Genomic DNA, 17,910 nt, shown 5'->3' on the forward strand with positions numbered 1-17,910 from the left:
GAGGCTTTTTGTGATCTTCGATCAATGGAATAATTTTCACATCCAAAGACAGACCAGCCCTTTCCATCAGCACCTTAACCATTCGACGTACAATATACAAAAAAGCTTGCATCAATTGGACAGTTACGAGGAGCAAGGAGACCAACAGGGTTGGGACAGCCCTGAGGAACATGGTCTCACCCTGATAGGACAACAAACGATACAAGCGATTTGATGTCATCTCTGTGTTTGTACTAAAGATTCGCAATGGTTTTGCCAAGCAAAGCTCGGCTCGGGACAAGTCTATAAATTCGGAAGGCCCTGAAAAAGATCTCTAAAGAGGACAAATCCTGAGTTATGTGCCGGCTGTTGGTTCTTTGATAATGCCCTTGCCAAGAGGAGAACACATTTTTCAAAAGATCCCCGCTGTCCGTTCCTTCTCTTTCCGTCCTAGCTGCCAGAATGCCTTCAAGCATTTTTTCAAGGAAATGATTTCACTCTTGAGTTATGACCAGGTGATTCATCACATGGACAAGAAACACAATCAACAGATACCTTTCCACGGATCCACTTTCAATCTGCGATGTCGGCTATTAGCAATGACATGGGATGGAATACTGCGGCTCCAGTTCATAGAATATGGCTTTGAGCAGGTGTTATGAGGGCTATCCTTGAATTTGGAATGAGATGGAACCTTCCACGATTCCAGGAACGAACAGTAATTGTGCTAAGCCATTTTAATTGGACCATTCTCAAGTGCCGTTCCTCAAGCCAAGAGAAGGAAGGGATATAATTGCATTTCGCAGAAGATAAGTCCCAGAGCCTGCCCACTTTCCTAGTTCTCCTCGGACCGGGGGAGAAGAAAATGGCCGGTTCCTTCCATTTGGCTTGTCCCATTATTTTTTCTCCGTGTTGCACACTTTGGCAAGTTTCTTTTGGACAACGGGAGCCGAGTTTTCGCTCGGTCTTGGGATGAGCCACACTCCATGTTCCACCAACATCCGACTAGTAGATTAGCGATAAGATTTGCTCCTTTCCCTGGGCAAATGCACTACGCCTCATTAGTGCGCTTCCAATAACGTTGGAAGATCCAAAGAATTGGTCCAAAGGCTGCTCGCTACATATGTTAGAGAAGCTTGGCATTCAACAATGTAGCTGGTCCGTTTTCCTCGCAAGACAGTTTTTTCGGGTGCCAAGAGGTTAAATTATTCTTACTGGGACATAACTCTTTTGCAACCCATTGAATTCAAATGAGATGACCTTCCAATGGTTTTTTCGCGTGGGAAGGAAACCCAAAGTCTGCCGTTATTGCTAGATCAAGTTCTTAAGCTCCAGTCGAGGTCGTTTTTTCCAAATGGAATGATTCCAGATCTCATGGTCTCCTTTGACCACAAATGACCCATCCCAAGATAGGATCGCATACTCCTGAGTGCTCCAAGGAGCAATAACGATCTACCCAACAAGCAAACCTGAGGTCAGCTGATGTTTTTGAAACCGACCAGGGTGGCCTTGAATAAACTTCCGACGCTATAAGAACTCTTGCCGCTCTCCTTATTGATTAATGTGAACCCAGATAAATACCTACACAACAACTGTACCTGGAACTCAGGCATTTGCGTTCATCTGGCCGTCAAATTCAACCAAGGGACACGTAGTTTTCTCCCAAAGAAATGGTTCCGTTGAGGCTCTGGAACCGTTGGTGGGGAGGTTGATTGCCATTCATGTGGTTCCTTAGCAGCCAGATGAAGAAGACCAGAACCAGGAATGGAAGCTCACACGCGCTGCATGAGCTACAAGGGAAAAGAACATCAAAGCATCGATGGTGTGCTTACAGAGGCATGAATTAAGCTCGACAACATGACCCCGGTACACATATGTACCCGATCGTGATGGCCTTGATGAGTGTTATTGAGTTATCGGATTCCATTCCTATTGAGCCATCTTTCACCATCCAGAGGGGTAGTCCTATTTCGATGTTCATATCCAAGGCTCTCCAGACGCCTTCTCACTCTTAATTCTGTAAATGTTTGTACATCGCCAATTGATCCATTATCTGACTCTCTAAATGAAATCTTGTGGCAAAACACAATACCTGTACGTGTGCGAAGGTCAACGGTACATATATATGCCGCAAGAGTTATCACAATCAAATGGTCTTGAGACTCATCTCTCTTTGGTCAAAGAGGGAAAAAGAGCCGTGACGATCTTTGGCAACCCTGACATACCATACTCTGAGAAAGAGAGGAGTGAAGCCTGAGGTTGTTTTTGTCCAAATGATGTTCCACAGAGTTTTTACAGATCCTGATGAAAAGCCTTATCAGACCGGCTTCACACTCTTTGAACTGAAAAAGATCCCGCAAACAAAATTCTGACACACACTTGGAGCATGCATTTGGTGTTTGCTTCAAACATGATTGACGACCTCGAGAGGATCTTACATGTCATTCGTCAAGTTGACATTTCAAAAGAGACCTCAAACTGACCCTTTTTTCTTTTTTTTTTTACGTTCGTTCTACTTATATGAAATCGACTCCCGGGTCGAGAAATTTCCCTGGTGGAAAGTCGTAATTTAAGAGAGAAGGACCAAGGTGCAACCTTGGCAAATTTCATTCCAAAGCCTCATTTTGGCCTTTGGGTTATGAATGGCTCCTAATTTGGTCGGACACTTTTAGACTCAATGTTCGCTCCTTCAGCTCATTTCCAGCGCTCTTTTGTCTTTCTGACAAACTTGGCTAGCACGTCCAATGGAAACTAACTCATGTTCAATGGTGAATTCATTCACACTTCTCATCTGTAGAAAGGTTGGAAATATCTGGCAATGCACTTTTGGCGAGCCCAGAAGAGAAGCATGCCATTTCATAGCAAGTGTTCTTGAGTTTGCGAGCCGTCAGTTTTGCTCACCAGATGACGTTACCTGTCTAAGGGCAGCATTCTGAGGATCTCTATCCTCGTTAGGTTCTCTAAGATGTAGGACGAACACGAGCTACAACAGGGGAATGCTATCAGATCCAGTTCATGTCTTCAAATGGTGTTGCTTTCTTGTCTAATTTGACAGGGGTCGCTCCCACCTAATGCCAGAGAACGATTGAGGGGGGGGGGGCGGACAACTGGAACACGCCTCTTCTCCTTCCTCTGTCTAGTAATCGACTTCTGACGATGACCTTGGGCTTTGGGTAGCCTCGCACAATATGTCACTGACTTGACCATTCACAGTCGGGGAGATGGTGATAAATGGTGGCGATACTCGGACAGCAATTGTGCCTAGAAAGGTTGGAAGGGATGTGATTGGACTCAAACGTTCATCTTCAAACGACCTAACAAGGTCCACTACTAGTACAAGAAGACTTACTCTGGGGCCGACGATCCTATGCTGAGATGGAATCAGAGAATGCCTTCGGCCAAGCCTCCGATCTTGAATCTTTGGTGAGGTGTGTTCGCACAAGTCTATTTTTAGATAACAATATACTTGCATTTGGGAGAACAGTGAGCAGTGAGCATCAAGGCTGGGCTTACTTTACTTTGTCTCCATCAAAGCCACCTACAATCAACTATCCAAACAGTGTACCTCGATCGAAAAAAAGAAGAGGGAACAACCACCTTCAGTGTTCCCACCAAACAAATTAGTAAGCGAGGTTGAGAGAGTTCCGTGCAGGATTGGGTGTCAGCTTTGGTGAAGATGCTTGTGTAAGAGTTGACGAGTTGACCAAGGGCTCTTCATTTGTAATTCATTTTTTGGTTATTTCTAATAAGTAGCAACTAATGAAAAGCCCGCTCAAGGGACAAAGGGCACCTATCTTTACTCTCTGGGTGTTGCGTCTAAAAACTTCTTTCGATGGGTTTCTCGCCATTCACCGAATGAGATTGCTCACCATGTTGCGATATAAGGAACAACCAAGAAGAAGAAGAACGAGGAGGCGGAGGAGGAACTTTCTGTTTCTAACAGTTTACCATATGTCATAGACAGACCAAACCCCTCCAAGCTTGAGGTGGCTCTGGAGGAGAACTTGGAGGACGACGTCATTGGGTTGCGGCTGACGGCGGGTGACAATGACGCCTTGGCCAACAGTCAACAGTTGCTTAGATGTGTTTTTGCTCGTGGACAAAACCTGATGATGTTGGCCAAAAAGGCTCTTAACGGTTCAGTGTTCCTCAATTCTCGCTCTGGCACACCTCAATTGAATGTTTTCAACCATGACGTTCCATTTGAGTCGTTTCAAAGAGGCAAACTTGGGTTTCGAGATAGTCTCGTCGTCTTTCATGCTTTAAATTTACGAGCCGACTTTGGCTATTATCAGGATTTCCACGACTCATTCTCTCATCTACGAACACGGTACGTTTCCAGGTTTGAGCCACACCACGCCTAAATTCTGAATACTGGAATATCCGCTGAACAAAATTGATTTATGACCCTTCTCCAACGTTTTCTCATGGCCGGCGGCTTCAGCGTAACGAAAGTTTCTGGATCTCGTATTTGTTTGCACCCGAAATTACAGCCTGAAAATGAAGATTAATTCGTTGCTCCTGACTAGGGTATGGGGGAAATGGAGCTGGAATATGTACTGGAGCTCAAAAATACCTGAGAAAGCTCATGGAAAACAAATACCGCTCGCTTCAGAAAATGTCACCACTTTTCCTTCAGGAACTCCGAAAATGTTGAAATGGGAGAAGTTGACAATTTATTTTCTGACATCACCTTCACCAAATAGCAAGACCAGGCGAAGACCGAAGATTCGCTTTGACGGCCTTTTCCCTTAATCTAAATTCTTGGAATGATGTTTCCGTTTAACTTTTCACCTGTCGTGCTCGAAATCTACAATGTCAAAAGCCAAACGAAATTATCAGGGCTTCGACGTCACTCGTTTCCATTGCCTTCAGGCCAGCGATGGCAAAAATTGACTTTGGGCCCAATTTCTGGCACTTTCTACCAGGTGGCCAAAAATGGCTTTTAATGAATTCTCATCCCTGCTGAAGGCTCGTCAAGATGTATGTCAAGGGATGATTTTGGCCATGGGGGAACATGTGTTTTTGCCAATCGTTTTATGGCCATCCTTTGGCTTTTTTCTTCTCTCGACATTGAGTCTGAATAGTATGAAGTTCTACAATATTTATTATCATCCCAGCCTTTAACATGCCCCTGCGTCCCTCGACTGCCGGGTGTGTAGGGCGTTACAGGCCTTTTCGAACCCAAGGCAATCTCGTTTTGTCGGCCACCTCATCACTCATTCCACTCGCATCACTCCTTGCTGCCCGTTATTCTCCTCAGACGAAGGCAGGCGGGGGGAGCACAATGGGCAAGCCCGCCATATATAAATTGACCATATTTGAGTGTCTTTTTTCTTCCACGTTGCTTCAGGCCAAAGGTGGCGTGGTCGAGAAGCCGGGAAATCTTTTCCATTCCTCCTGTGGTCAACCCGGTCGACGAGAAGACGTCCGTTCACTTCCTCAAAACTCGGGAAATAAATCTTTTCCATTGCTTTTCATTTTCTTTATTGGGAGACTCCAGGCATTCTCTCTCTCTCCCTCTCTCTCTCTCTCGGGCTCCTCGCCAAGGATAAGACCCCAAGAGATTGGCGGTTGTGGTGGAGACTGCTCCCTCACCCAACAAACAACAAACAACGGAGCCACAAGCCGAAAAATCTCTTGGCTCCTTCTTTTCGGACCTGACTTGTGCGAATGTTCCGGTGCGACGTTCCAGAAAATCATCAGGATCACTCATTGGTCGCTGCCTCTGCCATTTTGGAAGATGATTTGATTCCCCCAATTGAACATTCAATGAAGCTACCAACTCGCTACGTCAGCGAGTTTTCTTCCAGCTTGATCCATTTCGGCACTCGACTTTGGAGAGCCACTAGCTACTCCATAACGTCTTTTTCTCTCTCATTCTGGCTGGTTCCTCCCGGTCGAGATTGAAAAAAAGTACTTAGATAGACAACAATGACATCCAGACAAATGAATGTCATAATAAAGGCAATGCTTTTTCTCTAGAAACCCGAGGGGGAAGAAGATGATTATCCTTGTCATCATCACATTTGGAAATGAGCGAATCCCCATTCAAGACATACATAACCACACACCATTAATGTGTAATCCGCTTGCCGTTTCCTCTCAGGGATCCTTTCAGTTCAATACGTACTCTTCGGTTCTGAGGCCGTACGCTCCATGGACACAATTGTATTTGGGAATGAACCAACGAACCAACCAACCAACCAACCAACGGCCTGCTTGCGGAGCCAACAACCATGTCGCCGTTAGGCATGCAAGCAATTACAATGATATGGTGCACCTTGAAGCTCCCATCTGAGGTCCTTCGACTACCACTACCACTACCCACTTTAATGAAGGACGATGTAAACACTCTCGTGCAATGAATACAAATCGAGAACCTTTTTGCTTGAGGGTATTAGAGGGCTTCTCGGCCGAAATTGTGCTGGTACAGTATCTACTGTGAAGAAAGCGAGCGCCACTCAAAGTACTTGAGAGGAAAGGCCATTTTTCTCGGTTTTACTTGAACTGACACTTTTTGTCAATCCTGGAGAATGATTCGGAAAAAAGGATAATATGTATTTCAATCTGTCCAGAGACTGTCAATATTGGGGATGCACAAGACAGGAGAATGTTGCTATACCAGTCAAGTACCGTACAGGTGACATTTCCGCTTTACAGATTGGTTTGCTTGTTGCGGTAGGGATGTACAGCTGTATTCCTTTTATACTGGATATGATTTACCAATGTAAATCTTAACATGACTGATAGGCGCATGGTAGAGAACAAGGTCTGGTGTTAGCACCATTTGGAAATGGCTCAAGGTCCTGTTCTCAACTATTACTTGATGCATCCAGTCTCATGTGAATGTAGTTCACGTACTGTGTCCCATTGCTGAAGGAAATTCCCTCAATTTAGTTGAAGGCATTCCTCGAGTGCTTCAGCCGTGCTTTGAGTACCCAAGAATGTTTCAAGTTCTCTACTCCCTCCTTTTTTTGACCCGGGAACCTCGGGAGATACCAAACGGACAATTTAAGTCTTTGAAGGCCTAAAAGTGAAGAAGAAATAGGGCCCCCAGTGGGCTTTAGCAGTCCATCTTCTGGGATTGGAATGTGCCGTTGCATATATTTTCGGGAAACGAACCGATCTGGAATGTAGATGGAGGATTTCCAAGGCAGTCGACCACCTGCAAGGCCCATTTCAGAATGCCGACGGGATGGTACTCTCTGTACTTATCAGCCAGGCTCCTGATCCTCTTTAGGCAAAAACACGGGGATAAGGACACTGAGCCCAATATATCAAAGGACAATCGTGGTAATCTTTCTGGATATCAATGTCTAGAAGGATGTTCGAAATGGGATTGCAACTCATGAATTCCTCTCTTAAATTGGGGGTTTAGCCCGCGTACAAGAGCTAGGAACGCTACCGTTCCAAGTAGTGTGTGCCCGGTCCACTCATTTAGGAACCATGAGGGAAATTTCGTCCTTGAAGCGAGCCGATATCCTCGTGCTCCCGCTCCTCCCGCTCCTCCCTAGGCACTTTCAAATGAGAGGCAATCCTACTAAACTCCGACTCTGAGAGCCACATTTCCACCGAATGAAGATTAATGCTCCTTTTACGACCTTGCCAATCGAAAATGAGTTTTCGACAGACGTCCATGCGAGAAAGAAGACGAAGAGGAAAGGAACAGGATGAAATACCGTCCATTCCAACCACCTGAGAAGGCCAAAGAGGGTACACTCGTTAGGTTGCTGGATCCTGAGCGGATTTCCGAAGGATATCCCATCCCTCTAGAAGAGCACGCGAGAAAGAGTCCCTACAAGCGTGAACCAATTGACTCTCGGTAGCGTCTTCACGTTTGTTAGCATCCAAATATCTCTCTCTACGTACATGAGCATGTCATTTCATGGAGTTGGAACAACACTGAAAAGCTGAAGAATTGACATGTATCTTCAAGTTGAAAACTAGCAGTTCCTTAGGATAACTGAAACGGTAGAAAGAAAACAAGAGACGCTAAGGAAATTGTAAGAGTGGTACGTAGTTGTGGGAAAATGACCTCTCCAGGCATATTACGTACCGATTCTGGAGGGAAGGAGCATTTGCTTTGTTTCACCCTTAGCTTAGGGAACATGAGTAGCAACTCAGAGGCGCCATATCCACATTATACTTTTATAAAGGCTCTTCTCGGCGCCGCTCTTTCCCACCTCGTGTTCCATTGGAACTTTTCACAGCCTCAAGAATGGCAGTTTTGAATCCTTTCAAAATTTGTTTGCGATGCATTTTAGATCACGCTTGGAGCTCTCCAATTATGATCCCCATTCATTCTCGACGCTTCATGCACTTCTTCCTCGAGAAAGGCGCCCATTTTATTTCGCCCTTTGCGGAATGAGCAAGTTCTTTCATTGGACCGTTCCACGACAACTGACAACACGAAGTTGTACAAAGTACATTGAACGAGTCACATGACCGACGTTTCTTGATTTTCTCCATCGAATTCGGCAAGGTCAGCATTGCTCCTCGGATAAACTTGCAATGGGGTTCCTTGTGTAACACTTGCAATTTGGCGCTGTGCTCGAAATTGCTTTCCCGTAAAGCCGAGTTGCACTTCATAAGAAATGTCCAGTTCCATTTGGATCTGCTCCATTTGGATCCGTTGTTGTCCATTGTTCGCCTTTCGAAGCATTTATCTTGGTTTGATTTATCTTTACTTATGTTGTCGTTTCTTATTAGAGTCAGAGAAGGAGAAGACCGATGCACAAAACCCAAAAGAAACGGGCTGCCCAAAACATTACTGCAATAATTGGACTTTCGTTGTCAACGCTCTGTAAGCTTCGTTGGCCTTGAGGGATCGTTTTTTGTTTGGAATGAAAACTTAGCATCTGTTTTGGAGTAGAATAGGATCAGTGGTACAGGAAATGAGATCTTGAGAATCGTGTTCGAGCTAAATCGTCGGAGAGTTAATTGCAAAATGGCCTTTTCTGTCTTCTGTCCGTTTCTTGTTTGATTAAGCCTGTCTAGCTTCTTTTTTATCCTTTTCTGAGAACCCATCAGGGAAAGATATCCACACACACGGAGGGATACGCAGCTTTTTTCAGAGAAAACAATTAGCTCGATTTCTGACAACCGCAAGAAAAGGGAAAAATTAGCCAACCGAAACAAAAGTCGTAAAAAGTCAGTTAACCCATATGAGGTCAGAATTTACCCGACAATTGTTCCCATTCGTCTCCACATCAGATGCTGAATCCATAAAAACACGACCATTTGATCCATTTTAGGATTCATCTATAGAAACCCTTATAGATCCTCAGGTTTGCTAAACTTGCATTGAAAGCCTTTCTCAACATCTGTTGACCAGCCATTGCAGTAATAATGGCATCTCATTTTGATTTGCCCCCTTTGAGAGCCCTTTGTTGGGGAATGTCAATTGTCAGAAATAACTGCAGACTGCATTGGAACACAAACAGTGACCAGCATACCCGCTTCCTTGCCTCAAGCTCGAAGAAAAACGGTCTTCTTCGACATCAACCGTCTCCCAGAAGTGTCGGGTACAACTCAAGCCCAACGATAACTGGGACAGCAGATGACACTCGGGCCAACTAACCATCTTGAGCACCGAGTTTGTGGAACAGGTCGTTCCAACTTTTTCAGCAGTTTCATTCCTGGGCGGAACCGCAACCACGAGCAATCAAGCCGGAGGTATGTGCTAGACACAGCTGGCCTTAGATTGCTGAAGCATTTCCATAGAAAAATTTGATAGCAAAAAACTTTTGACGGCCGTTCCACGTGGTTCTCGGTTCCTTTCAAGGTCGTGTTCACCAAACGAAAATACAAACAGAGGGCTGGTATGATCTTTACAATTTAAGAGTCAAACGTGAGTGTAAAGATCGACAAATCATTCAGTCGGCCTTTTTATGGCTTGCGGAGCCTATTTCGGACAGATAATCGAGGATCGAGCCATATAGAGTACAATATATTGTATCATAAATCATCCGCAGCCGTTTCCAAATATGAAAGAATGGAGCACTCAACTAGTGAGATTAAAATGATGACGAGGACGGAGCTCTCTCCAACTTAACATGAGTCCTCCTTGAAGTGAAATGAATCCCCTCCAGGATCTAATCTTGATGGACGACTTCACTCCCTGACAAGGAGTTGCCAGCCAAGGAGAAGAAGACTAAAATTGAGTGGAACATTCATTCGTTAACGAGAGAGAAGACGAAAGGCGACCTCAAACAAGAAGAGAGGACATGGCCACCCTTAAGATAAAGGAAAGAGAAAAGAGACAACAATTAAGGGGGCCCTTTCACCAAGCAAGATAAATGCATTGCGTGTGACATTTTATCTCGTGCCACGTCCAACGACACATAAATAACAAGCCAGTTTATGAATATTCAAAGGTTGATCCACATCATGCAACAACTCTTAAGTCCCCGCTATCAAATTACAGCGAGCTAAATGGTCATTTATAATACTTAAATATCTCTACACGCTAGAACACCTAGCTTTTTTGCTCTGGCGTATTGATCCTCATTAACTGAAATGAGGCAATTATCTACCATTTCATTTAATGGTGTCGAGTGACAACATGTCCACAAAGACTTTCTTCAAAGGCCCATTGCGTCCTCAGGTCCACAACCCACGCTCATTTTATTGGCTTTTCTGGCTTCAGCTGGGCGTGTGTGTGGGCGTGTGTGCATGCGCTGTATTAGTACTGCAGTAGTTTGGCCAAGACAATGCAAGAATCGCATTATGTGGAGGTCTGGACTTAGGACTTAAGCCCTTGGGGATTGGCGTCTTCGTGACCGGGCGCAGCCTTCGTGCTTCTCATCCAAGAAATCCAGCCCCCTCCCCATCCCAACAACACTAAACGGAGAAGGTACTAGTCATCTATTGGTGGATGTGAGTCCAGCTTTGCTTTTATTACTCACATAAACATGTCGGAACTAATAAAGCTTTTGAAGCCCACGACATCATAAAGTCGGCGGGGGGAAAAACGGGATCTGCCGTCGTTCTCGGGGAAGTTGATGTCCATCCAAGACAGAATACAGTCTGAGATGAAAGAGTTGTCCTTGCATTTCAGTTGTCACGCCCATTGTGCGAAATAACCTCCAGGATCAGTTTAATAGAACAATGTCCCTGAAATACCCACTCCCTGAGCTCATGGGGGCTAAGAATGAGGGAACTGAAGGGACAATGACAAGGATGTTGAGAAGCTACTACAGGAAATAAGAACATATTGCCAGGGGAGTCGAGCTGAAATCTGAGGAAAAAAGGAAGCTTTTAGCGGACGGCAACGTTTTGGATGCAACGTTTTACACGCGATGCAAATGTTGATGCAATCACCGGATCGGACCAAGGAACAACTAAGTTTGGCCAATCGTAGATGTTTAAAATATTTGCTTGAAAAAAAAAATCATATGGCATGTCTTGTTTCCATAGTCTTCAATTTTATTATAAAAAATCAATATGAACGTCATTGAGAATTGGAGCGTGTCGGTAAAAGATGTTCCATATTCAATTTGAAATCGTAAAAGGAAATGCATTGACAACTAATTTGGAGATGATTAAGTTCAATTTTCAAGGTCCATGGACCATTTCAATACCTCGTTTTGAGACTAGTTCCTTAATCAAGAAGGATCCCAATATTTTCGGAATGTTTCGAAGAAACCCGAATCAATAAGTTTAAAAAAGTTGGAGCGACACAACATCAAGAAGTTTTCAAAAGTGCTCAATTCTTAACATTACCCATCTAGTACGAGAAAAATTCTGACAGAGAAAAAAAAGTTGGTCCATTGGATCAAAGAAGGTGGAGCCATCTCCGCGGAACATAATTTCTTTCTTTTATGGAATTTCTAATGTCATTCTACATTCTACGGGCTCACACAAAAAGAGCGCTGCCGGGGGTTTGAGAGGAAGCAAAAAAGTTGCTTTCGAATCCCTCGAGAGCCTGAATACTAGCAAAACCAAATGCCTGTCGGTTCCTCGTTTTGTTTTCACTTTCATGCTTACGTCCCCGTCTTAATCAGGCAAACCATAAGCATTAAATGATGTGTAATGCATTTCTTACACGTCTACATCCGGTGGGATGTGGGACAAGGAACAGTCCCATCGTTATCCACGAAAGTTATGATTCTTTAAGAAGGGACCATTCCAGGGGGAACTCCAGGGGAGCCAAGGACCCAATATTTAATATTTAAAGACCTTTTGCGCCCATCGGATACGCAATTAAAACGGTTCTCCGAGGAGGCTAAGATCTCAAATCTTAGTGGGAAAGGGAAGTTTTCATTTGACAAAGTAGGTCCATTAAGCTTGAAATACTCCGTTCTTTCACCACCAACCGCAAATTAACAGATCCTTGGAAGCAATGAGGTGGTCATGAATTTAAATCTCTCATCTCGAAACCCGAATTAAAGTTTCTGGAGGAGGAATGGGGGACAAGATAAAACGAGCACTTGGATATTACAACACCTTCTATATTTTCGCTGCCATCTTGATCCTACTTTGAGACGACAATATGGCGGAGGGGAAAAGTTTATATGGCGAATTTAAAGACCTCTCTCGCGGGATGAAAATGCAAAAATACTCACCATACATTTCCATACTCCTTTCTCTCTTCTTCCAAGGAAAAAAAAATCAGGGTAGCTGTTCCATTGGGCAGCATGTTCCATCCAATAGGAGTAAGTTCATCGACGATCTGAATGGAAAAGACCTCGAGTCTTCAAGATGTTTGTTTAGCCCATGATTCAGAACTCGACTTATTGGAAAACATGTCTGGGCACATTTATTCGGAAATGCCAACGGGGAACCCTGGCATTGAATGATCCCAATGTTCCTGCCAGAGTAAATGGAATATCGAATTCTTCGAAAAATATTCCCTCCGAATTCCCACCATCAATCACTTTTGTTTGCCTCCAATTGCGCGGCTGAGAACGCTGGAAGCGGAGGAAAAGAACGCACGGATACAAAGAAAATGGAACGTCTTGGATCACAGAATATGCTTCACAAAATCTGCTGATCTAACATTCATTGGCCTTACCCTACGGGCAAGGTTTCTAGAAAACCTTGAGAAATGTATGACAGAATGTATTACAGTTTCATGCTTCAACTATTTGAACAAATTAGGAACCTAGAGCTTAAACCATGAATGAATTTCTTTCCACTACTGGGCAATGTCTTGAGACGAACATACGTGAATAATATAACCTCGCGCATTTCGAAAGATACATCTGCCATTAAACTTGTAGGTTATTTGATCAAGCTATTCGATGTGGACCCAATGTCCAGGTAATTGAATTCTTTGGCCAGTTTCGTCGCCTCGTGTTTTAATTTAAAGGCCCTAATTTGTTACTTTGACCTTCATATTGGAGGAGAATCGCCAACGTCATCGTTGGCTTCAATGGATGCCTACCATACTGTGAATTATAGAAATGACGTCTAAAAAACTAACTCTTAGTCAATTTACGTGTTCTATTCCTAAAAGATCAAGACACGAATAGCTAAACTTGATTGAAGTGAACTCATAAATGGACTAGGTTAACCCGTTGACATGCTATTTTCAATCAACTAACCCCTACTTTGTCTCCACTTCCATTTTAGGTGTCCGAAGTGGTCCGAATGAGCGCCGACTCATTAACGACCTGTTGGAGAAGTACAACAATCTGGAGCGACCCGTTTACAATGAGTCTGAGGCCTTGAAATTAGCCTTCGGACTGACGCTTCAGCAAATCATTGACGTGGTAAGTTGAATCGAGGAGAACCAATCCAAATATGGAACTTGAATTGAGTAAGAAACGAATAGGAGCACATCTTGGATAACAAGCATTCCATCCGAAAAGGTGCCGAGTCACGACGAGAATGAACGGAAAGACTCGTTTTCCGCACAATCCTCAGAAAAGGCCACGCGCAAATCTGACACGTTTCATCTCGCTTTATCATTCGTGCGAATTCGGCCTTCATCGTCACAATTGGGACCATTTCCGTCTCCCTCCTATCTCTCTCTCTCTCTCTCTTCTCCCTTTTTGTGTTCCTTTTCGGGGGTGAGGATATCTTTATCGATTCCTTGTGTCTTTCAGAGCACTTTGTAAAACTTAAAACTCGCGAATGTTTCTACTTTCGAGCCTTTGTTCCAACTCCCCAACAAGATCGTGATAAGGATGATCTTGAAGTGAGCGTTAGCTCACACCCACTAATTTATTCATGAGACCCCCTCGGAACAGAACTCGTCGTATCAAGAGGAGAGGGAAGCAGGAGGAGAAGGAAGTTGGCGCCTTTTTGACATTGTCACCTGGTTCCTCGTCTTCCCTGGAGAGAACCCTAGAAGTTCATGTCACTTTTCGTCCACGGCATCGTCAAAGTCTGTAAACAAACAGCACTTACTGCTTGCTCATCCTCGGTAGTTTACTCGAAAGGATGCAATAGCGATCATTTGCATTTCCTCATAGGGCCACTCAGACGAGCTCTTGTTCCACTTGGGGAACAGGGTACAATTGGAGGAAATGGCAAACGGAGAGCAACCATCCTCTCCTCTCTTCCTCTCTCTTTTCTCGTTTCTCGTTCTTTGGCCAGCCTTTGGATTAGCTGGAGAGGAAAGAACACTTCAAAATCTTGAAGGAATGTCAAGATTCCAATTTCTATGGAAGCGCTCAGTGATGGCCATCAAAACCTGGGATGGAGTGTAGTATAGCTTCCAAAGGCAAACGGGTTTCCCATTTCCATGTCACGGTGTTACTCGCAATACTGATAAGTTTTTTTGCAAATGCCAAGACTGCTAATAACGAGTCTCCTTGTTATTGAAACAAAAGGAACAACTTTTGGAAAAAATCATCTTGGATTCTAGCTCATATTAAAATATCAATCCACCCAAAATCTACGAAGAGATAACATTTTTAAAAACGTTATCAATAGATGTTGAGAGTAACTTTAGTTGCGTTTCCAACTAGAACTTTATTCAAATCCATAGAGCAAAGGATAAGATATCTCTTTTTCAAAGATTGCATTTGCATCAAATTTGACTACAAATTGCTCCGGTTATGCATTAAAGCAATTGCCAAGAAATATAATAAGCTTTTCCTATGCCTAAAATATAAGTGGAAATATTTCAATTTTCTGAAGCAGGTAGAAAACCCCGAATATAGTTCGCAATTTAACTTAAAACTTACTTAATGCCAATATTTCACAATTGTGATACCATACTTGTCAATCGTAACTTTAATCAAGCCTAATGTTGAATTTTGACAAAATTATATTAACGTAGAATAAAAACATTGCTAGTACGTCGAAATTATTTATTGCCAAAAGTGACAATTTTGAAAATTAAACTCATCGTTCAAATATTCGTTCAAATATTTTAGAAACTTAATAGGATAGTGTAGCTTTTGGCACGCAACTAAAATGAAAGGCAATTTTACATGTTTTGCAAGTTTTAAGCGACATTTTTTGCCACTTTTATCTTTTTAAGAAATCTTAAAGAAAATGGAGAAATATTCTTTCTTTTTGTGTCATTGAAAAAGACAATAATTTTCCTTGGGAATAACTGGAAACATAATTGGGCCATTTTTTCAATCTTTTAACGCGTAAAACGCAACCTTTAAGTTGTAATAACTAAGCATGAGCTAAATAGAAGTTTATGAAGTTTTACGTCAATACATAACTAAGAGTATGTTTAATACTGATTGACTACGTTTTTAACGATGATGCATTTTAATGAGCTTTAAGTGATTTAACACACTTACTTGAGCTACTTTTAAACATTTGTATTTCACAAAAGTTGTTCCTTTTGCCTCTTCGACATAGAAAAACACATCTTGATGTCTTGGCATTTGAGCAAACACTTAACCAGAAATATAACCACCGTGATGTGGTAGTATACATAGTACGGACTAGGACCAAGAGTCGGCTAAAGAAAAACGGGATCTAAATTTTGATTGATCTGTCAGGGAAATATGAGAGTTGCTCTTTTGAACCTCGTGTTGGATCCCGGGTGCTTGTCAAGTGGTATTTTGTTCTCCTCGTCACGAGCCGAAGGAGAAAGTCGCAGCAGACATTATTTTTCCATTCTAAACTTTGAAGCAGGAGCAAAGTTTCCGAAATACTTCTTGGGGAAAATACGTTTTCTAAACTAACAAGAAAGTGAGGGACGTCACTTTCTTTCAGAGCTTAAAGTATCCTCAAAGGAGTTTTGGGTTTTGCCTGGAGAAAATGCGAATTTGAGCAAAAAGTACCGCAAAAAGTTACATTGCAATATACTCATTCAAAAACATGTATCACAAGTAATAGAGACCATTCATTTCATGAAGCGTTTTAATCTGCCTTCGAAAATGATTTCGCCAAGTACAGCCCCTGAATTCCCCATTTATAGGATGAAAAAAATCAGATCCTTACCACAAATATTTGGCTAAATTTGGTAAGTGGTGCCACGCCCCTTGGCCTCTTCTTTAATATCGCACTGCCGAGCAGAAGTTCGCAACGAGTTTGGAATCCCAGCTTTCGCTTTGAAAGGCCGGGGAATATGGTTCACCTAGACGAAACTCGTGGACATTTGGAATTGGCTTGCTGAAGGTCGTTAGTTCGTACAACGTATCTCTTTGTGGGTGCATTCACCTTTCATGCCTAGTTTACTTAGCCTAATAGGCCTGGAGGAGACAAGGGTGAACCGTATTCCCCATATGGCCCATGGGCCTTTCGATACTCCGAACGAAGCTGCTTCTTCTGTTGTTGTGCTCTTGGATGGTGAATGGCACGCCTGTCATGCTTGCTTAATAGTCCATCATATTATATATTTACTATATACTAATACGACTACTACTACTACAACTACTACTACTGCTACTACTACAACAACCACTACTGCTACTACCGCTATTACTACAACTATCATCTCTTTAAATCTCCGACCACACTTTCAATGTGCATGGATATCATCTAACTACTATTGCTATTATTATCATTATTACTTCTACTACCATTACAACAACAACAATTACCAGCATTTCCAAAACTGAACTACTTCTGGAAGAGAAACAAAATTTTCTTGGTGGTTTATGGACTCTAAAAAAGCTATTTCCCGTGTGTGCGTCTGACTTAAAAAAGCATCTTCAAGTTAGAAAAAGAAACAAATTGAAAGAAACATTCCACTGACAAAAGAAATCGTTCAAATCCAATGACATTTTTGGACACCTTTAACATCCTCGTCCCCACATCGTGAAAAATATACTTAGAAGAGGTGTTCCGCTAAACCAACGAATGTCATTGTCTAATTTAAGTCACAATTCTCGATGGTCTAAATCACCAACCAACCCGAAAATCGATATGACCACAATCTCGCTCTAAAAAAATACCTCTCTCTTTGTCGCTCCATCTTTAACCCTGATTGGTGTGCTAAAACAGCTCTTTGTTCAATTAGATTTATTTGAGGGGGAATCGGAAAACACTCATTCGGAGTGTAACTCAATAAATCGAAGGCTCAGTGTTCTTGAAGTGATTTTGGTTGCTGTCTTCCGCTCCTGCATTGTTTTATTTTGCCTATAGGATGAAAAAAATCAGCTCCTTACGACAAACATATGGTTAAATCTGGTAAGTGCGTTGTCGTCCCAGGGGCAGCAATCAGTACAATAGAGAGAGAAACGCCAAAAGAGTTAAGCTCTCGTCTTTTTTCTCCTTCCATCAGTCCATCCTTCCACTTTCCAACTATCATTATCTTTATTATCATAATTTCAGCCTTCAGTTTTATTTCTAAACTATCTTCTATTTTCATTAACAACACTGTACTCTCTTGCCTTAAGCAATGTCAACAGTTTCCTTCTAAACATTATAGTTATGTATCACTTGCGACTAACTTTTTCAACCTTGAACTAACTAACCAAGTAGTGGTAACCATAAGCCGTAATGCTAAATCATTGTTTACATTGCTCCTTATAATTTGAGTACATGGTGAACTCCTGAATGGATGGC

General features: G+C 42.7%; 1 protein-coding gene and 1 long non-coding RNA gene across 13 annotated transcripts in view; one reads left to right on the forward strand and one right to left on the reverse strand.

Annotated features, from left to right (window-relative positions):
* Positions 1 to 17,910, forward strand: part of LOC131878704 (neuronal acetylcholine receptor subunit alpha-7-like) — a 55,856-nt gene that overhangs the window by 19,514 nt on the left and 18,432 nt on the right. For 6 of the 12 annotated variants that reach the window (XM_059224800.1, XM_059224796.1, XM_059224797.1 and 3 more), the window contains exons 2-3: positions 13,558 to 13,697; positions 16,319 to 16,363. In XM_059224800.1, the coding sequence (XP_059080783.1) occupies positions 13,558 to 13,697; positions 16,319 to 16,363 (185 nt within the window). Of the gene's footprint in view, positions 1 to 13,557; positions 13,698 to 16,318; positions 16,364 to 17,487; positions 17,533 to 17,910 lie in introns of all 12 variants that reach the window. The other 6 variants (XM_059224798.1, XM_059224794.1, XM_059224795.1 and 3 more) reach the window with 1 other exon arrangement.
* On the reverse strand, positions 15,827 to 17,367 carry LOC131878720 (uncharacterized). Its single transcript, XR_009373064.1, has 3 exons — positions 16,342 to 17,367; positions 15,924 to 16,016; positions 15,827 to 15,856 (listed from the first exon to the last, which is right to left on the reverse strand). It is a non-coding gene; the product is annotated as an uncharacterized LOC131878720 (long non-coding RNA).

The sequence above is a fragment of the Tigriopus californicus genome, chromosome 4 (assembly GCF_007210705.1).
Source record: "Tigriopus californicus strain San Diego chromosome 4, Tcal_SD_v2.1, whole genome shotgun sequence".
Taxonomy (NCBI): Eukaryota; Metazoa; Arthropoda; class Copepoda; order Harpacticoida; family Harpacticidae; genus Tigriopus; species Tigriopus californicus.